Consider the following 22,559-nt stretch of genomic DNA (forward strand, 5'->3'; position numbering starts at 1 on the left):
TTGATTTATATTTAATTGAAAGGGATAGAATTATAAAAAAGATTATCATCATTTTGGTATAAGATGATTCAATCCTCTCAAAATGAAAAAAATTATTTTTAATCCATGAGATTAAATTTACTGTCATAACATATAAATCCATGAATCTATAGCTAGACACAAAGTAAAGAATTGCCACCAATCTTTTTTACCATGTGTGATTGGTCACCTAATGAATCTATACTCTTAAAGAGCTCTTAAGCTTGACTAAGAGTCTATAAAAAATTAGGTTTAGGTCTATCAATCAGAATAAGGCTCGGGAGTTCAGTTACATATAAAAAAGTTTATAGCACTCCCACATGCCCATCCAAAAGATAGTTCCATCTTATTTTAAATTTATTCTAAAGTCTTAATGCTAATGGTTTTAAATTTTATGTTAAAATGTTAGAAATAATTCTTAAAATTCTCCATTAATCTGAAAAATTCTTAAAAAATATTTTTTTACCTTAAGAGTATTCAAGGATCCCATTTATTTTCTTGAAGAGGCTACATCATTGAAAAAATTTTTTTTGTTAGTTTTGTATTTTTATTTTTTGATTTTTTAATTTGAAAATTTATTTAATTATTCCACTATTTGGGCCAAATTAGAAATATTTTCTCTTTTAAATTTTAAAATTTTTACCATTTGGGCCTATTTAGAAATTCTCTTTATTTATTTATTTATTTTTTTGGATTTCTAAATTTTTCATTATTTAGGTCAATTTAGAAATTTCCTTTTTTAATTTTCTTCTTTTTTTTTATCTTCGGAAGGAAAATAACATGAAAATTATTTTTTTTTGAAGTTTCATTTAAATTCTTCCACAATTTGGGATAAATTTAAAGAAATTTCTCACCTAGAGATTTCTTAAAAAATTTACCATTTGAAATATTTAAGAATCTCATCCTTAGATAATTATCACCTATTTTCAACCAAAATTTTATTATTTTATTATTTTTTATTTTGATTGAAAATAAATATTAATTATTGTTATTGAAATTTTATTTAAATTATTTTACCATTTGGGATAAATTTAGAAAAAAAATTTTACCTAGAAAATTTATAGAAATTTACAATTTGAAATTTCTAAAAATGTTATCATTGGATAATTAATATTATTCTAAAAAAAATTATTCTTGTTTTATACTTTTTTATTTTTCTTAAAATTTATTCATGCAAAACAAACAATAAAATAAATAAAATAAATAAAAAAGGAAAAAATACCAAAATAGGAAAACGGCTCGGCTCGATGACTTTGGTGGCTCGACTCTAGGCATAGACAGCGACTCGGGGGATACGGCTTGGCGGCTCAGCTCGGCTCAATGGATTGGTTGATACGTAGGTCGACAGAAGTGGGTTGCGTTTGAGTCGAGTTACTCGAATAAAAACACGCAGATCTTGGGGCCTTCTAAATACCAAAACGATGTCGTTTTAATGGGGGGGATAAATAGGCCAAATTCCTTCTTTTTCCTTCAAATTTCTCTTTTTTCTCTCTATCTTTTCCCTTTTTTCTCTCCCTCTCTCTCTAAAAACCCAGATGAACTCTAGTTGAATATTCACTAAATTTTGAAAAATGTTACCAGAATTTGGGTTTGTTCACCAGAAGTCGATAGGAACTTCATTGGTCTTTGGTAATCTATCGTCAAAAACTAGGGAATATGTTGGAATCTGGGAATCCTGTTGGAATTTGGTTGGATTCTGAAAAACCTGTTGAAAAATTTAATCGTCATCAAAAAATTCACTAAAATATTCAACTAACATAAAAAAAATTCACCGAAAAACTAGAAATTTTTCAAAAAAATTTCTAGAAAAATCCTCTTTTTTAACCCAAAAAATCTCTAAAAATCTTTTAATTACTTTCTATCTTCCCTTGCGTGGTGCTTTTCTGACTTGTGTTTCTATTTTTTTCTATGTATTGAGGCCTGAAGCATATCTATATTTATAGGGTTCAAGATCTTAGAACCCTAAACTAAAAAAAAGTTTCAATCCCTTTAATCTTCAATTCTGAGTTTATCCCAACTTTGATAACCTCGCAGAAACAATTCAAAACAAATCTAACCACATAGAATTTTTCCTAATTTTTTGTTTCTACCTTTTTTTCATTATTATTTTTAAGTAATAAAAATAAACAAACTTCGAACAAATTGAGGTGTCTACAGTTATCTCTCTTTACGTATTTTTTGTGCAATAGAAATTGTGCAAAGATGTAGACACCCTTTACATCCAATAATCATCCCAACATGTTCATTTTTTCTTTTTTTTTCCTTTTTTTTTGTTTTTTATTTTTTAATCAAACACTTACACTGGCTAAATAACACAAAACTCCCCTCAGCAAAGGCTCACAACTTTTGAAAAAAAAATAAAGCTCTCCTAATCAGAGGCTCAATGACTTTTGAAAAATAAAGGCTCCTTTAAACAGAGGCTCAACAACTTTGAAAAATAAATAAAGCTCCTCTAATCAGAGGCTTAACAACTTTAAAAAATAAATAAAGCTTATCTAAACAGAGACTCAACAACTTTTAAGAATAAAAGCTCCTTTAAACAGAGGCTCAATAACTTTAAAAAATAAAAACTCCTTGACAATCATGTCTAGAGGAGTCATAGTTCATGCCTAATGAAATTTGTAATGGAAACTCAAAGATTCTCAATTTGAGTTCGAAATTCAAAGGTTCACAATTCAAAGACATATAAGAATTTTTAAATTCGCAAGAACTTTTCAGCTTTACAAAAACTCACCAAAATTTGATTAGGGATTTGCATGCAAATTGCAAGAATCACATCCAACATTTAAAGATTCGAATTCTGGAGATTCACATTTGAATTATGGTGTTTCATACCCAAAAGTTAAAAACTTCAAGGTTTTACTTCCCAAATGTCAAAGATTTTGATTCAAAAATTTTTCACTTAAAAACTTGAGGATTTCATCCTAAATTTTCAAAACTACTCATTGAAGTTCACACCTAATAATTTTAGAGTTTCACATCTAAATTTGAAGGTTCTCATTAAAAAATTTAAAGCTTATCGTTCAAATTCAAAGATTCATATCCAACAAATTTTGGGGTTTCCAATATCAAAGATTCTCATTTGAAACTTAAAGATTCTCATTTGAAAACGCAAAGATTCTCATTTAAAAACTCAAAGATTCTCATTTAAAAACTCAATGATTCTCATTTTAAACTCAAAGATTATCATTTGAAACTTAATGATTCTCACTTGAAACTCAAATATTTTCATTAAAAAACTCAAAGATTCTTATTTGAAACTCAAAGATTCTCATTTGAAACTTAAATATTTTCATTTGAAAACTCAAAGGTTCTCATTTGAAACTCAAAGATTTTCATTTGAAATTTTAAGATTCTCATTTGAACCTCAAAGATTCTCATTTGAAAACTCAATAATTCTCATTTGAGGATTCATAATCTTGTCTTAAAAAACTTTATTCAAATATTCAAAAAACATTTTTTGGATGACTTTCAAACTTTTATCAAAATCAAAATTTTATATGTAATGAATGTCATGATCAATGATGCAAATGCAATAGTCTGGATTCTCACAATAATGTAGATGCCATATCCTAGGTCATAATTTAAATGTTTGTTGGCTGATGCATGTCCAAACCAAGTTATATATAGGTAATGCAAAAAATTGTCATGAAATTTTAATTAATTGTGATAATATGGTTTTCAAGATTCCTCTATCCCATATTTCCTTTTAGTTGTTCAGGATAAATTCTATCCATTGATCCATAATATTTGATCACCACTCACAAGTCATGCGTTCTGTCTACTGATCCCTATTATTTTCATCATTTGATCGTCATTCACAAGCTTCTCAACACTAGCCATGAATTTCGTCCACTGATCCATATTATTTCCATCATTTGATTATATCTCATAAATTATATCTACCAATCCATCACCATATTTGGTCCCACCATGTATCATCTTTTCAAGTTTCTACCATCTTTTCATTTTTTACCCCTTATCATCCTAGATTTTTTTTTTCAGAAAAATGCAAGAATCTTTCATGAACATCATCATTCATTTATCATCATTTCAAATCATGAAAAATATAATGCAATCATACTTTCTTGATTTATTCTGAGAATGCAAAAAATAAGAGAACACAATATGAATCAAAAGAAAGGTAATCAATGAGAAGTGAGTCCGGTACAAAAACAAATGGGCAAAAGAACAAATTCAAAGTATATCACTAGGGATGGTATTGAATGGTACAATAATGTCCAAACAATGAATACTTAGACAATTCTTAACATTAATCCAAAATTCTTTTTCAAAAACTTATTCCATTAACTTTCGAGATCAATTTTGAGCTTATTAAACTTTGCCCCAGCTTTAAGGGATCTTTAGATGTCTTTGACCTCTTCCATGTAAACTGTTTATCCAATTCTCAACTTAAAGATTTTTATACCCAAATCGCCCTTTCGGGTTTTCAATTTGAGTTTTTCTTTTCTCTCATTTTCATCTTTTTTTTTTCATTTTTTCATTCTTTCATTTTCTCATTTTCTTTTTTTTCTTTTTTTCATTTTTTTTCCTTTCCTTTTTTTATTATTTTTTTATTTTTTTCATCCATTGGTAATATCTTTGACACGTTAATCTCTAGAGTAATGTAGCATGATTCCTATGTTCTATCATGAGCATGCCTTAGCCCAATTATGATCATTCAATTCAAGCACTCATATTTGATCTAAATAAACTTTTAAAAGTTGTAATGTAAGCCATGGTGAGGGGTCATGAAAAAATGGATAAAATAGCTCAAAACATGTGTTTAAGGGTTTAAAACTAAATAATCATTTCTCATCATTTGATACAACTTTGCATTTTACCCCATTCCACATCATTTCACTACTTTTTTCTTTCTCATTCACCTTATTCCTTACAAAATGATTCTCATTACTTTACGTCAAATCATGTGTGACATTCAATTTTTTTCTCTCTTTTTTTCCTTTTGCTTTTTTTTTTTCTATCTTTGAGACCTTTTTTCTTTTTAAAAATTATCCCCTAGTGTGGAGGGTGATCCCTAGTCAAAATTTTTTAGAAAAATAAATCATAATAGGCTCAAAAGAGGTAACAATGGATGGTTTTTCAAATGACAAAAGAAAAATGACCATTTTTCATCTCAAATGTGAACTCTTTCCTTGAAAATCATCTATTAAACAAAACAAACTCGTGGATCTTTATAAAGATTGCACATCTTAAAGACATATTAATTTCACAACTGCTAGTGGTTGGCTTTTTTTGTTCAAATAGTCTCATCAGATTGAACTTTATCAATGTGAATGAGTTTTTAAAATTAAATCCCAAAATTATTGTTATCATTATCTAAACATTCATCATTTGAAATTTGAGAAGAGGAATAAAAAGATGTGGTAAATAACAAAGTATGGAATAATGATTTGGATGAAAAAGTAAATGTAATAAAATGTATCAACTTGTCTTTTATGATAATGAAAGAAATCTTATTGCATGAAAGAATTCCTAACATTAATTTGAAAGAAATCTTAAAATGACAAGTAACTTCTAACTAGCCTTAACATTATTCTCAAAATTATGCCTCTGTGTGATCAAGTGAAAGATTTTTATTAACATCTTGCCTTACTAATTCTCGAAGCTCACCAAACCTTTTCAGATCAGACTTTGCACCTTATGTTTGAAAGCAGGACAAGTTTCAATAGAATGACCCACATTCTCATTATGATAATCACACATCACATTAGCATCATACCACTTTGGATAGGGTGGCTTCAATGGTTCTACAATGACTAAAGATATCAAGTTGTTCTTAATCAATTCTGGGAATAACTCAATGTAAGTCATGGGGATAGGGTCAATATGTGCCCTTTTCTTAGTTATTCTGAGATCTCTTTAAACCACTTTATTGATTGTTAGGCTTTGAAGCTGATGCAAGTACTTAAAAGGTTAATTAGTAGGTTAGTGGGTAAGCTAATTATGGATATGATTGGTAAAAGGCCTATACAATACCATTAATTATGGGATAGTAAACAGGATGAACTGAAAGTGGATATGAAGCATAGCTTCTATATTGTTGCCCATCAAAATTCATATCTTAGACTTCAGTTTTTTTTTTTTTAGGTAACCCTCCTTTCTTAGTGGTTTTTCCTTCTTGAAGCTAGCAATTCTTAATGGTATTTTCAATGATTACCATATTAGTTAAGTTATTCATTGCATTCTCTATCATTTTTTCATAATAGTGAGATTTTAAAGTACTTACAAACAGCATTGTAGTCTCTTTCTTAGTCAAAAGTGGTTGCTCTTGAAAAGCTACATCCCTTAACTTTTGGGCGTATTCCTTAAATGACTCATTTGCCTTTTTCTTTATGTTTTACAAAAACAAACAATTAAGGGTTAAATCTATGATATGCCAATACTGATTAATAAAATCACGGGCCATATCACTTTAGGACTGAATACGAGTCTTGTCCAACTGGACATACTACCTAACAGTAGAGCCAGTAAAACTATCTTAGAATACATGCATTAATAGCTTCTCATTATGAGCATGGGCAGTCATCTTCCTACAATACATGATAATATAGATATTTGAACACTTTGTACCATTATAGTTTTCAAACTTTGAAACCTTGAACTTCAGAAGAATGACCACATCTAGGACTAAACAGTGCCCAGCAGCATCCATGGAATCATAAAAAATAATTTTCTCTACTGCTTGCAACCTTTCCTCTAACAAGTTCATCTTCTATTCAGCTTTTGAGCCTTCTAAAATTTTTTTCTCTTTAGGCCTTAGTTTTTTTTTATCTTATGGATTATCCAAGTTGGGGATTAATATTGGTTCTATTGCTCTTTCAGTAAAGATAAAATTTACATAACTCTGGTACTATTCTGAATTTGAAATTGATGACATTTCAGGGTATGTATACCCTCCTAGATATGTGAACTGCTGTGGTGGTGGGTCTTGTATGGATTGGGCTTGATGCAGTCCAAAACTAGAAAGTTACAGAGGTTCATCCACCTCTTGTGATGGATGATCTTACTGGCTAGTATTTTTTTATATTTTTTTCCTTTGTTTAACTTATTTAAGGCATCCAAAATCTTACTCAACTTCCATTCTAGCTTCTCTTGAGCTTTTTCTATCCTCTCAAGATGATTAAAATTTTTTTATTTCATTTGTCTGGCTCAAGTTCTTGTATTATATTGGTAAGTTAGTTGTGTAGAGTTTTTGTTTGGTGGAGTTATCCTTAAACCTTGAGTACTACAATTATGTATTATTAGAAATGCTATGCTTTATGCATGATATGTTGATGCATGAATGAAATGTACATTTTCATGGATGAAATCTAATATGAAAATGATGTCGATGCACAATGTTAAATATGACAATAAAAATGATGCATGATATGATAATGCAAATGCACAAAGTCAAACAAAATGGTTAGATAAGCAATATATCACACAAATTATTCCTTCTTGTATCCTAATTTCAGGGTACATCTATTGATGGGTGGGAATGGCTCTATCTTCAGGCTGGCCTTTTAAGTGCAAACTATATGCTGAGTTAGGTAATTTTAACTACTAAAGGTTCTCAAATTTTTTTTTATATCATCATTCATCATAGACTAGTAAGGCAGTCCAATCCTCACCCATCATAGGCTACTAACGGAAATGATTTAATTTAAGTGAGAGTATTTTGCTAACCATTACGAAGATTATCATTTCACGAGAGCGTAGGTACTTTACTCATTTCTAAGAAAGACAGAGCCTGGGTATAGAGTTCATGTAATATAAATGCATATGATAATGTGTGTGAATGAACATAAAATTATCAACCCCCATAAATAAAATAAGAGACAAAAAAGAAAAAAATGTCAGTAAACAAAAAAACATAATTATTGCACTTTACAACCATTAGACCTAAAGATAGGATAAACTTAAAATTATTATGGCCTAACTCTCTATAGCGTCCCCAGTGGAGTTGTCAAACTATCATAACATATAGATCTGTAAATTTATAGCTAGACACAAAGTAAGGAGTCACCACCAATCTTTTTTACTAGGTGTGATTGGCCACCTAATGAATCTATCCTCTTAAGGAGCTCCTAAGCTTTACTAAAAGTCCATAAAAGAATAGGTTCGAGTCTATTAACCAGAACAAGGTTCGAAAGTTTAGTTATATATGAAAAAGGTTATAACACCCCCACATGCCCATCCAAATGATAGTACCATCTTATTTTAAATTTATCCTAAGGTCTTGATGCTAATAATTTTAAATTTTATGTTAAAATGTTGAAAATAATTCGTAAGATTTTTCATCAATCTAGTAAAATTCTTAAAGAATATTTTCTTATCTTAAGAGTATTCAAGGATCTCATTTGTTTCGTTGAAGAGGTTCCGTCGTTGGAAAAAAAATTTTTGTTAGTATTATTTTTTTGTTTTTTTAATTTGAAAATATATCTAATTATTTTACAATTTGAGTCAAATTAGAAATATTTTCTCTTTTGAATTTCTAAATTTTCACCATTTAGGCTTATTTAGAAATTCTCTTTATTTATTTATTTATTTTTGGATTTCTAAATTTTTCACCATTTGGGTCAATTTAAATTTTTTTTTTAATTTTCTTCTCTTTTTTTATCTTCGAAAGAAAAATAATATGAAAATTATTTTTTTGAAGTTTCATTTAAATTCTTCCATCATTTAGGACAAATTTAAAGAAATTTCTCACTTAGAGATTTCTTAAAAAATTTACCATTTGAAATTTCTAAAAATCTCATCATTGGATAATTGTCACATATTTTCAACCAAAATTTTATTTTTTTTATTTTTTTATTTTTTTGATTGAAAATAAATCTTAATTATTGTTATTGAAAGTTTATCTAATTATTTCACAATTTGGGACAAATTTAGAAACAAATTTCTCACATAGAAAATTTATAAAAATTTACCATTTGAAATTTTTAAAAATTTTATCATTGGATAATTAATATATATTCTCCAAAAAACATTTTATTCTTGTTTTAGACTTTTTTTTTATTTTTCTCCAAATTTATTCATGCAAAAAATACTTAAATAAATAAATAAAAGAAAAAAAAACTAAAATAGGGAAACGGCTCAATTCCAAGCACAAAAAGCGGTTCAGGGGATGCAGCTTGGCGACTCGGCTCGACTCAAAGGATCGGTTGGTACACGGTTGGCAAAAGCAGGTTGCGCTCAAGTCGAGTTGCTCGAATAAAAACACGTGAATTTTGGGGCCCTTTAAATGCCAAAACGACGTCGTTTTGCTGGGGTATAAATAGGCCAAATTCCTTCTTTTTCCCTCAGATATCTCTTTTCCCTCTCTCTCTTCTCCTTCTTTTCTCTCCTTCTCTCTCTAAAAACCTAGAAGAACTTCAGTTGAATATTCACCATATTTTGGAAAATGTTACCAAAATCTAAGTTTGTTCATTGGAAGTCAGTCGGAACTTCACCAATTTTTGGTAATCTGTTGTTAAAAACTAGGGAATACGTCGAAATCTAAGAATCATATCGAAATGTGGTTGGATTCTGGAAAACTTGCTGAAAAATTCAATCGGCGTAAGAAATTCATTAAAAAATTCAACTAGCATTGAAAAGTTTATCGAAAAACTAAAAATTTTTCAAAAAAATTTCCAAAAAAATCCTCTTTTTTAACCCTAAAAATCTTTCGATTACTTTCTGTCTTCCCTTGCGTGATGCTTTTCTGACCTGTGTTTTTGGTTTTTTCTCTGTATTAACGCCTAATGCACCTCTGTATTTATAGGGTTCAAGATCTTAGATCCCTAAACTGAAAAGGAGTTTCAACCCCTTCAATCTTCAATTCTGAGTTTATCTCAACTTTAATAACCCCGCAGAAACAATCCAAAATAAATCCAATCACCTAGAATTTTTCCTAATTTTTAGTTCTACCTTTTTTTTCACTATTATTTTTAATTAATAAAAATAAACAAACCCCGGACAGATCGGGATATCTACATTTACATGTCTTATTATACTATTAAAAATTATATCAATACTTTTAATTGTATAAACTTTGAGGAAGGATAATTTTAATCAATAAATAAATTATTCTACCTTAATCCTTATAGACATCAAATATAAGATATGATGGTATTATTTAATCTAATTCTATTCATACTATCATTTTATCCTATTCTATTAGAATTTTGTATACCAAATATGATCTTAGTGTGTTACAATGGCAAACATATGATTAATTCTTGACTCACGTACTGATTTCCTCCTCTAATGTCCCAAGCCCCTGTTAAGTCTTATAGATGAACCAACATCCATGATGAAAGCACCTATTTGAAGTAATGCTGATTCTTTTCCTTAGTGAAATGGCAATTAATATCTTGGATACCAAAACATATATACCCTTAATGCCCTCTGGATCAGGTTCAAATCCTAAATTCCCATAGAACTCCACAACTGCAATGAAATATAACAAAATTATTTGAAGCAATTCAACAATTTATATACATATAAACATACGGTATAACTTGTCAGCGGTAACAAAAGGGCCAATCTGTTTTAACCTTTCAGATTGGAATTTAATTTAATTTCATGGCAGTTAAGTTAAATTTAAAGGGTTTGATACCTTGACTATCAGCAAAAAGTGCTATATTACCACCCCTACGTAGAAGAGTCATTAACAGCTTTTCAACCATGTCCTTACCCGGGACTTGGCCCTGCATTGCATGTATACTCTTAGAAAGCAACATTGAAGATTCCGTGGAATTTTTCTATAAAGTCTAAATCATTTTCCTTGGGAAGGAGGGAAAAGATTCCAAGTACTTGGTCTACAAATATCACCTAGCATTGAAAAAGATTGTTGATATCCTAAATTAAAAATAATAGAATATTGTTTTGATGATAAGACCTATTCAATCTGGACTTCATTTGATTTAAATAGTTATTGCCGTTTGGTTAATACTAAGTTCCTTTATTTCCCAAACTAGCCAAAGTCTCTATTTTACACGTCAAAGGCACAATCATGATCAGCTATTCCAGTAATAAGTAGATATCCTTTTTCCCAATCATAAAGCACAAATGCCTTACGGTTATTTTAAAAGAGAATTTTAGCTTATTGACAAAGAATTCCCCTTTTAACTATGAGATTTTCAAAGATCTATCCAGATCTATGGTGTTGAGGAAATGCCCCTGACGTAAATACCCCTCCAAATCCCATGATTTAGATTTAGATTTCGATTTCGAGGAAATAACGACACCATTGAAAATTTCTTATGGAATAGTCTTTCGTAATTATTGTTCACCATAATATGTTGGTGGTCCATCTTAGAGCTGTTTTTTGGTTTTTTTCAATTGATTAAATTTCCTAGTCTTTGGGCCCAGTTTCCATTGAAATTTTCAACTTGTTGCATTGAATAGTAGTATGTGGAGGTTCGGTTGTTTCTTTGTGAATTACTAGTACCTTTTCTTTTATGAAAAGGGTGGAGGGAGCAAGCATTAACTAATTAATTGTAATAACGTGATGTAATAACTAATTCATAGTCGAAATCAGTTGAAGAAGCAGGCAGGTGTTTACCAAGAAAGAAAGACCATGACATTCCCATTCCTTTGCTTATATAATTCATTCTATATCGATATGGAAATGTCAAGTATCAATCCCATCCGGGGGAATGAGACAACCAGGTCAGCACCATTCACCATAACAAAAGGAGTTCTCCTTTGACTATGAAAATATGAATATTACAACAATCTTTATCCTTTTCCAATACCCAATAGCCTTTAGCCAATGCTATGAGAAAATAAAGTATAATGTAATTTTCAATGTCCGTTGATTCATAGAAGTATAATGTAGAGTTTGGTGGGAATTTGTCAGGAAACAAGTGAAAGCACCGAACCTTGTGATTTTGTACGGTAAGTCGAGGTAAAGGTTTTATTTTGAGTACCATTTCTCGAAGTTATTATGATTTATCCAAGCAAAGGATCATTCAACATGGGGATGATATTACCGTAAGACCTGTCCTGGATATTCATTTCATCAAGAAATTGTAGAATGTTTTTACTACTAAGCAATGTGAAATTGTTATGAGATAATTAAATTCAAAGTCATTCAAAAAAAAATCTGAAACACTATCTTCATTATTAGTGATGATATTCTATTATTTTCCAGACAAAATGCACAATTTTAGTATTTACATACATAGCTATTGGTTTCCCATTTTTCACGTAAAATTAAAGCCATATACAGTGACTGAGCAGCCTCATTACATTTGCTTTCAAAATATTCAACATGATGAACTGATGAGAGCACATTTGATTCCAACATTGAGTAAACAAGGCTGCTTGCATCAGCGAGGCTTGATGGTGGGGATTACACCGCTAACAAGTTCACTTCCTATGATTTCAGTGGTCATTTGGGGATGGGAATTCTTTCCAAAGTAGAGATGCGATGAGCCAACCCCTGACACTTCGGAAATGGACGCATCTGACTCTGTTGGAATCATGTCGGACTCCGGAAGCAGTGAACATAAGTTCTCTAACTCTCTCACAACTTCCAACATTGTCGGTCGTTCCTTGGGATCATCCTGGCAACACTTCAGGGCCAGTGCCATAAATTTCTTGATGATTTCAGAAGAGTATGAACCCATGCTCCGGTCTATGATGGAAAACATCAATCCTGATTGACAAGCTCCATAAACCTGTAGTACACGTTTACTTATGATTTCATAAAAGAAAAAAGTTCAGGATTTCCAGATTGCTTGCCTGAATATGCTTATTTAACAATGATTCAGCAACAAATCCAGAGAAGATTTACGACTTAGAATGCAAACTTGTAAACTATAATATCATCACAGTGTTTCTAACTATTTTTTCTATTAAGAATATTGAAATGAATTTAGAGAAAGAATCAGATAAGGAAAAATATGTTTCACCTGACATTGATACAAACTCAATCACCAAAATCAATCAGGTATAATTATTACAGAATGATAAAGCTTAAAGATAACTGTTTTTTTTTTTTTCTTTTAGAGAAAAATCTTCCAGCAAAACTGAATAAAGTGCTTGCAGTGGAATAATAATTAGTACCTCTCGGACAATGTTTCTGCCATGAGAGATAGGCGGCATCCCTGTCAAAAGTTCCAGAAACACTATTCCAAGGCTATAGACATCACTTTTCTCTGTCAACGTGTGAGTCAAGAAATATTCAGGATCCAGATAGCCCTATACAGAAAACAAAATGGAAGTAAACTTCATGACAAATCAAAATAATTAACTAACAAAGCAGCATAAATATCCGACTGCAAGCAAGAACTCATGCTTCAACTGACGGGTGTATCATTTCTCAAAAATTAGGTGCAAAAAAGATATTTTTAACTGCAGCTCAAGCCATTGTATGAGTTCCAGGTCACTCAGAAATTGGAAGATTAAAGTCCAAGGTTTCTCTTATTGGGTGAAAATTAAATCCCAGGTGTTGTATAATGTAGAACTAAGTTATGCTAGTTTGCCTGTGGGAAATGTGATATAATCACAAAGCTCTTACTGGTGTGCCTTTCACAACTGTGGATACATGAGCAGCAGCTCCTTCAGTATCTGGTACTGGTGCAAGCCTTGAGATTCCAAAATCAGAAACTTTAGGAGTAAACTTGAAGTCCAACAATATGTTGTTTGCCTTGATATCCCGATGAATTATTGGTGGGTCAGCTTCAGTATGTAGGTAGAGGATGCCTTTGGCTGAGCCCAATGCAATGTGCAACCGCATGGGGAAACTCAAGGTATGCCTGCATCCATCTGTGATTTCCTCACATAAAGCAATGTGAAATTTTGCAACAACATAAAGCAACAGTTAAAATCATTGAAGTGGAAGATAATATTGGTAGATTTTCAGACAAATATCAAGATGAAGTCAAACAGCATGTACAATTAGGAAAATGGTCAGGATTTTCAGAAAGTATACATTTGAAAGAAACCACCTATACAGTTTTGGCATAGGAAAGGTATCGCTGTATTTAGCTTGTAGTTTCATTCTAAAAGGTAAAAACCTCTCGTGTGTGAAAGTTTTATCATGTTTAATTTACATTGCTGATCCAAATGGCATTATTCAAACCATGTGCGTCCACACAACTTGATTAACACAACTGTGCTCTCAACATCAGAAAGCTGAAGAGAAATTTACCTGAGAGAAGATCATGGAGAGAACCATTGGGCATAAACTCATATACTAACATCTGAGAACAAAAAAAAGCCAAAAATTAGCCTTTCTTTTTATACAGATATCAGGTATTGTTGTAGATGCATCTGACTTAAGCGGAATTTTTATCCCTTTTTTCATGAAAAGGGGCAATAAATTCAGTATATCTAACACTTGCATAGTCAGCCAATATGATCCGAGGAGCTTTAAAAGGATCCGGAGGGAATATCCAAATTTTATTGTAACCTTGAAATGTAATACGAAAGATATCCCTGGCATTTAAGCAAGTCTGCACCAAGATTCTACATTTATGAGATAAAAGATATTGATGATAGCTCAAATGAAATTCCATGGGTTAGGGTTCTTTTTTTTTTTTTTTGTGACGGAATCGGTTAGGAATTTAAACATATGGGCTCTTCTCATGATTTCATTGACAGATGGGTTTTTTTTTTTTTTTTTCTTGTTCAACTTTTGTTTCCCTTGTACTCAGTTATATTGGTTTGTAACCTTGAAATGTAATACGAAGGAACAGCCATGACTGCACCTGCTCGCCTTGTTCGATACAATATCCAACCAAAGAAACCAGGTTCCGATGATGCACTCGCGACAACAGTTCTATTTCAGTTATAAATTCTATCTGACCCTGCAAAGATCCTTGTTGGCCACGCTTAATTGCCACTACTGTTCCATTAGCCAAAATGCCTCTGTAAACCTTTCCGTAGCCTCCTTGACCAACTTGAGTGGTATCGTTGAAACCAGTTGTAGCTGCTTCAAGTTCTCCAAAGCTGAAGTCCTTAACACTATCAGTTCCGATCGGAATTTTTGCAACTGCAATGGGGATGAAACAGTAACAAGGAGGAGGATAAATTAGGTAATGATCATTGCCTTTATATATGACAAGAAAGAGATAATAGCCAGGCGATTGAGAAATTACATGTGGACTTACTTGACTCTTTTTTTGATATGTCATGCCCGGATTTGGTGCTCCATATATAGAAGAGGACCGTAACTGCCGAAGATATTACACCTACAAGGGACATGACCCCTAAGATTATTCCGATTATGGCACCTTTACTTATTCCTGATTTCGAGGACTGGGGATAAACTGCAATAACAAGAATCATTTAGCTAAAAATTGAAGTATACTTGAAAACTACTGGAGCACCTTGTTCAACGTACAATCTACTATATATATATATATATATATTAATAAGAGGGTAGCAATGGGAAGTGAAGAATAAAAGACAAAAGGATTTATGTACATGCCTAAATTTAGAGTAACAATTGTAATTAACATGCATAATGTTCATTGAAAGCTGTAAAGCTATCTGACTTCATTTTCTACCTTCTGTTTTCCTTTTTATTTTCTATTCATGAATTTTTACCCTAGCCAAAGTTTTTGTTGCTGATCAAAGGAAATTTATATTTGTATCTTTCCAAAAATAGAAAAAACAAAAAATTAAACGAGTGTATTGATGAGTTATTAATGATAAGACACTGATAAGATGATCCTTCTTCCTTCATACTATAATTTATAGGAAAAAGTAAATAACATGCAAAACCTCCTATAAAAGACTACAACTTTCTAAGCCGAGACTTATAGCAAAAACTTTTTCCTGTTGCATAGAGTACTGTGCTATCTTTGACAATGACAAACGACGTACAGGATTTGCAATACATGATGATTAGCTGCATTAATAAGCGAAAAGTGTTTTGTTGACAGTTAAGATCATCAGTTATGCTTCTTGTTTTCTGTTTCTCATTTTTTTCTTTAACAGCAAGTAAAAAAACTGGTTTGATGAGATCTTTTTGTTCAAAGAAATAAAAGGAAAAGAAAAGGAGTCATTTATGATAATCCTGAAAAAGAAAAATGAAATTGAACTGTAAATTTGTAAAGGAAAAATTAGATGCTTGATTAGAACCAAACAAAAAAAATTGAGGAACAAGAAAAGAATGATACAGTAATGTAGAGATACCATTTGAGTAAAGTCCGAGTGTAAAACTGAGCAGCTCATATGAACCAAAGATGTCATCCGGAGGAATTGAAAGTGTAGCAATCATGTCTTCGATCTGTTGTACCTCAGTGTCATTGAATTTATGAGTCTTGTTGCTATATTGATATTGAGGGAAAAATTTTAAATACAGCAGTAGCCTAGGACCCGTTTGCCATATAAATGATTCCACAAATAGTTGATAAAGATCCAAGCCGAGATTGGACGTAATGAACATCTTATATGAATAAATATATGGACGAAAATCTGATATGGTAGGACTTTTTAAGCGTAACGTGACTCCTAAAGGTGCAGCACAGAAGCAAGGATCAGGAGATTCTGGGACATAATCATAGTTGTCACTGAGAGGACAAGATTGAGGTAGGCAGCTGTCATTATAGTTACTTGAGCTTCCATTTCCAGATACAAAATCATCATTTCCAAGAGTAATTCGACAGAATTGGGCTATGTTTAGTTGATTTGCTAAGGTACACACAGGATTGCCCTGGAGCCTAAGTATCCAGGAAGCACTAATTAGAGATTATCAAAGTATGTGCAACTGTTATGTTAAATTAATATATTACATAGCTTTACATGTACAGAAAAATAAAAGAAAATAAAAAAAGAATCAAGGCTCACCTAATTGTAACATTTGAAGGAGGATCTATTCTGCCTGAAAAATTTGAAAGCGAATTACTCCGGAAATCTCTGCAAGTAAAGCATGTGCACAGAGGACCAGGCAAGTCAAGCGATTCATCCACCATGCTGGACGTAGTTAATCTCAATAGCATAACAGATATCATAGATCTCTCAACAATATCCTACTTTTGTATTTCTTTAAGTAACTTTTTGCAATAAATGTAGCTCAAAATGATAGCTTTCTCCCCTAATGACTTACATGATAAGTCTTGCCTTAGCAGTAAAATTTACATTTCGCCAAATAGTGAAGGGAACATCTCCACTTAACGAATTGTTTTCCAGTGACCTGCAACAAAAAGCAAGTCTCATTAATTAGTCTGTTCTTCTTGCTATCATTCAACTTGTGTAAGATAGTCCACAATAAAATAATTCAATCAATATTGCTGAAACATGCAATATGAAATTCTTGTAAAGGAAGTTGGCAGTAAAAAAAAAAGATTAATTCTTACAATCTCTGAAGATGAGGCAGGCCTGAAAAGTTTGAAGGGATGGATCCGTTCAGCAAATTATAAGATAGATCACTGCCCCATTCAAAGAACAAAAACAATGATGATCCATTTTATCACATCAATGAAAAAGAGTCATTTTATCATATCAATGAAAAAGAAAATTCATATAATGGCAACAGCAGCTAAAATTCGTTCGTGTGTGCGTGTGTCAGAGAGGGAGAGAGAGAACTGAGTTTTAATGACTTTGTACATCAACAACCCTTACATAGTTGTGATGTTATCAGAAAGCTTATTCATTGGGATCCCTCCAGTAAGTTGGTTATGGCTCAGATCACTGAAAATATGAACAGCACAAATAAGTGAGATATACTTAAATTTGGTAATCAGCCGAAAACTATTTAAATTGTTTAAATCATCATGCATACAGAACAACATCAATGTCAAATGTCAAGCGTACAAAATCGCAGTATCTCATTATGACTAGCTTGATATCAACAATAGACCAAAGAAACTGGTAAAAATATTAACACACAAACAGGCATGTGACTAAAGGAACCAATTATAGAACACTCTTAAAAAAGCCCAAAGACTTACAGATAACGAAATGTTGTAATACTACTGAAATCAGGAATAGCTCCATGCAAGCTGCAGTTCCTAAGACTTCTGTTAAGATGAATGGAATAAAATTATGCACAAATTTAGCAGTTTGGGGAACATTATAAATTTAAAAAGAGGAACTGTAAAAGAATGTGAAGACACAAGACTATGAGAGCCCATGCTACAACCCTTGACATTTTACTATTATTAGTATCCTTTTTCCCCTATCTGAACAACATGTTTGATGGCATATTTTGAAAGGAAATTAACCCATGAATAAACTGAAAGTCAATAGAGAGGGAGAAACAGAAGCTGACAGTTTCAACAGGTTGGGCATGTTGCCGTAAGAAGCAGGAATCTCTGTTCCACCAAAATTGTTATTATCAAGTTGGCTGCATTAAAAGGAAATGCTAGTATGAGAATTAATCATAATTCCATTCAAGGAAACCATATTTATTTCAGTAGACAGCATGAATATGGAACAACTTTAGGAAAGAGTATCTGAAACCAAATGATGAAGCTGTTTAATTAATCCTACAACTAATGATTAGTAAAATTTCACAGGTTAATTCGTTTTGTAATAAAATGAACGATGCTTCATTGCATCAAATGCATTTAGTTCGTTTTTAAGTATCAAAGGCATATAGGGTAGACATAGCAATAGTACTTGATCTCTTCTCGTAACAAACAAAAATATGTGATTCTTTATGCACTTTGCATTTACATGATATTAGTTAATTTTGAGCTAAATCGCTGATATGCTTCATTCAATAGCAGCAAGATACAGAAGGAATTGGTCTGGGACTAGCACTCAAAACCATGATATTTTTGTACACTGGTAGAAGAGAAATAATAAGTTAAACATATGAATACTTGAAAAGGAAAAGCTTTCTCATACAGCATTTTCAAGTTTGGCATCTGTGAAAATTCTGGTGGTAGATAACCTGATAAGTTATTATTGTCCAACAGGCTGCAAATCCATGGATATAAGATGATTATAAGTGCCCACAATTAGTGACAAACACAAGAATATAGGAAGTTGTTCCGTTAAAAATAACACGCGCAATGCTATTGATTATCACTGAGCTTACAAATGCTCAAGTTGAGGCATGGTGAAGAGCTCTGGTGGAATCTGACCACTAATTGAGTTGTTGTTCATGTGACTGCGGTCAACAAAAAGCATAAAAAAAAAAGATTATTAATGCAATTACTTCCTAATATAAAAGCATTTAATTTAAATATATATTATTTACTCACAAGTGCTTGCACTTGGCCAGATTTGCAAAAGATTTGGGCAGTGATCCTGATATCTGATTCAAATCAACCTGAAACACCACTAACTTGGGCAGATAACCAAGCTCGTCTGCTAAAGATCCAGAAAGCTGATTTCCACTTAAAAGCCTGCAACCACGAGTAGTCTTGTAAGCTTTGTGCAATGAAAATTTGTAATATTTTTAACAACAAATATCTTGCTCTATTCTCCGGAAAAAAACACAAAACAAAAGAGAGAAGCATATCAAGAACTATTTCTTAGTGATCATGTAATCATCTCTATCCCCAATCAGATGATGGATGAATTCAAAGAATCACATCTGAACTTACTTGCACAAAATAAGAACTTAGAAAATTTAAAAATAGGAGACAATGCTCACCTAGTAGTATTAAACTTACAGAAGAATGCTGATACTTAATGAAGAAAAATGCCAACTAGATTTTGAAAGTTCTGTCCCTCATTAGTATGTCCCACAGTGTTATTATGTGCTTTGAGTTATAAACTTTATAAATTCTACTAGCCATTAATTGATTATATATCATCATTTTATTTGTATCTTATCTGCAAAAAAAAATATCTGGACCTAACATATTAAAACTGCCTTTACACTTGTTTTGCCAGTGGAGAAAGCAGTTTGTCTTGCTAAGCACAAAATTTCTTTCCAATCTATAAAACGAGAGAAAGCTAGAAATTTGTCACAGCCATCAGCAAGGAAGAACTACCATGGATAAAGTCTCTGATAGGAAAAAATTTCTTTTGTTTGTTTCTGAATAGGAATTACTTACAGAAACTTCAATGATTTTATATTGCCTATCTCCTTTGGTACACTGCCAGTAATATTATTCCCCATAAAATTCCTGCCCAAATTGAAGGAACAGAAGTAGTAAGTTATTGATGATGATGCAAGAATTTGACAATAGCTCAATGACATAATATCTCCAGCAAGATCAACCCAAAACTTAGGTGTTGATCTGATACCACTTACAATATAGTCAAATTAGGTAGTTGGCCGATTTCAGGGGCAAGATCTCCAGAAAGATTCAATTTTAGCATCCGCCTGCATCACAGCAGAAACCAGGCAAAACAGTAAACATTATCTTGATGTGTAAATTAAACAGACCATCTTAAGTCTAACATTTCACTAATGTTATGGACTGTTGTCTTAAAGGCCACTAGTGAAGTGAAATTATATCACTCTCCTATTCTTCTTTTGTTTAAAAGAATTGGCCATGTGGATCCATCACCTTAACCACTTGAGGTGCATGTCCATATAAAACAACTTAGCTCTTAAGATAAGAAAATCATGCAAGTGACAAAGTGAGAGGAGAAAAATGCATCATCTGAGTAATCATTTGGTGCTGAGATTATTAGTTCCCAAAATAAAAGTTGTTGCCTCATATCAAGGATAGATGTCTTCACTCTTCAATTAAATGCACAGTTTGATAGGGATATCACAAAACAATCAAAAGTCTGATATTGTAGAAATAAACATTTCAAAGATGAAATTATAATAACAAAAGTTAGATTAAAAAATCAGAATAATCAGAACAATCAGTAAGGAAATGAATAAGCATACAATTCATGAACATGCCAATAACCATCATCTTGATACGTGCAGATTACCCCAGTCCATTTTGATACACATGGATCTCTTTTTGTCCAGTTTCTGAGGTTTTTCATTGGATCTTGGAGTTTACGCCAAATGCCATTCAGTGCGTCAACTGTAATTCAACACAAACAATCATTTAATAAATGATTAACGATTCAACATGATGAAACACTAAATGGTCTCTAGAATTTATCATTTTCTCTTCTTATTAACTAACAAAATATGAGCCCAAAGAAAGAATGTAAACCCAAAACAACATCAACCTTCAGATGGATAAGTAAGCTGTCCTGAAGCAAGAAGAGCAAAGCAACATGAAACAGCAATAAGAACAATACTTAGTATTGCCTTTGCCATCTGTCAAACATACATATTCAACACAAAACATTCTTATATCAGTACAAATATATTAACGAAAAGGTCATTAAAATCTATATGAAGAAAAAGGATTGCAATAAATTACTTCATAAAAGAATTCTAAAAAACACATTTATTATATTTGTGTAAAAATTATTTTTTAAAAAAAGGAACGAAACAAACTCTAGACTTCTTAATTAGCAAAATAAAAAGTGTGAAATGCATGCCTTTCTTTCCTGTTCTCTTTATTCTTTATGGGAACCACAACAAGATAGTGTTAATGCATATAAGAGCATTAAAAAGACGAAATGTTAAGGACAAGCAAAAGAGAACAAAGTCATACAGACTATCTAAAGATGGTACCAATTAATTTTGTGTCATCCATCCATCAAGCCTAACAAAAATTTTTTTTTTTTCAATTCAAGAAAATTTAATACTTGAAATTAATCTTAAATTACTTCGATATTTTAGTAAAAATTTAAGAATATTTTCTCACTTTAGGAGTATTCAAAATATCTATTAACACTCTTGAAGCAGCTCTCGTCGGATCTAAAAAAAAATTTTTTTTGTTGGTTATTTTCTTATTAAAATCTTTAATATTGGACAGTTTTCTAAATACTCTAATATTTTAGCACTATTTAGAAAATAATATATTGCCTAAAAATTTAAGTAGAAATTACTATTGCAACCTTTTAGTAATTTCATCATTGGAAAATTTAAAAGTTTCATTTTGTAATTTTTAGAAAAAGATTGATATTTCAATTTTTTCTTAAAAATTTATTCTAAAAAAATTGATATTTCAACTTTTTTCTCAATATTTTCAAAATTATTTTATTTGTTTTTATTGTTAAAGAATTTAGAAAAAATGATATTTTAACTTTTTTGTAAATATTTTAAAAATTTTATTCCAAGAAAAAATTGATATTTCAATATTTTCCTTAGCATATATTTTTAACAAACAAAAAATTTTATTCTTAATCTTTTATTTTATTTTTTATTATTTTTGTTTTCAAAGAATTTAAGAAAATTTGATATTTCAATATTTTCTTAAATATTTTCAACATTTATCTTAAATAAAATTTAAGTTAAAACATTTCCTTTTCCATGCAAATTTTTAAAATGTTTCTAAAGTCACATCCAAAATTCACCCAAAAATAAAATAGAGAATTGCAAAAATAGTAATAAAGAATATAAAAAATACAACAAAAAAATCAAGTAAAAATTAACAATATATATATAAAGAAAAATATCACAAATGCCTTGGTAAACTCAGGTCAACGGTTCAGTGATTCAAGCAGTTGCATGGTTTAGAGTGGTTCAGATTGGTTCAACAGTAGTTTCCATGACTTGAAACTATTTGATCAAGTTTAGTGCCAATTTGCAAGCAATTCACCTAAACCTATCT

At 31.1% G+C, this 22,559-nt stretch overlaps 1 protein-coding gene across 4 annotated transcripts; it reads right to left on the reverse strand.

The window, feature by feature from the left end:
• Nucleotides 1-12,102: 12,102 nt before the first annotated feature.
• Nucleotides 12,103-21,453, reverse strand: LOC111289089 (putative LRR receptor-like serine/threonine-protein kinase At5g37450). Of its 4 annotated transcripts, none has more exons than XM_089758927.1 (21): nt 21,382-21,453; nt 21,064-21,154; nt 20,768-20,912; nt 20,177-20,248; nt 19,977-20,048; nt 19,176-19,319; nt 19,010-19,081; nt 18,817-18,888; nt 18,236-18,310; nt 17,916-17,984; nt 17,587-17,655; nt 17,322-17,393; nt 17,072-17,158; nt 16,813-16,881; nt 16,159-16,685; nt 15,129-15,287; nt 14,727-15,010; nt 14,168-14,219; nt 13,535-13,782; nt 13,081-13,215; nt 12,103-12,692 (listed from the first exon to the last, which is right to left on the reverse strand). In XM_089758927.1, the coding sequence occupies exons 2-21, from the start codon at nt 21,152-21,154 to the stop codon at nt 12,342-12,344; spliced, it is 2,865 nt and encodes a 954-aa protein (XP_089615053.1). In that variant the 5' UTR covers nt 21,382-21,453; the 3' UTR covers nt 12,103-12,341. The 4 variants fall into 4 exon arrangements, with proteins under 4 accessions (XP_089615053.1, XP_089615052.1, XP_089615054.1 ...); XM_089758926.1 differs by lacking the exon at nt 21,382-21,453 and adding an exon at nt 21,261-21,275; XM_089758928.1 differs by lacking the exons at nt 18,817-18,888; nt 21,382-21,453 and adding an exon at nt 21,261-21,275.
• Nucleotides 21,454-22,559: the final 1,106 nt, after the last annotated feature.

The sequence above is a fragment of the Durio zibethinus genome, chromosome 4 (genome assembly GCF_047325235.1).
Source record: "Durio zibethinus cultivar Kanyao isolate XHJ-2024 chromosome 4, ASM4732523v1, whole genome shotgun sequence".
Classification (NCBI taxonomy): Eukaryota; Viridiplantae; Streptophyta; class Magnoliopsida; order Malvales; family Malvaceae; genus Durio; species Durio zibethinus.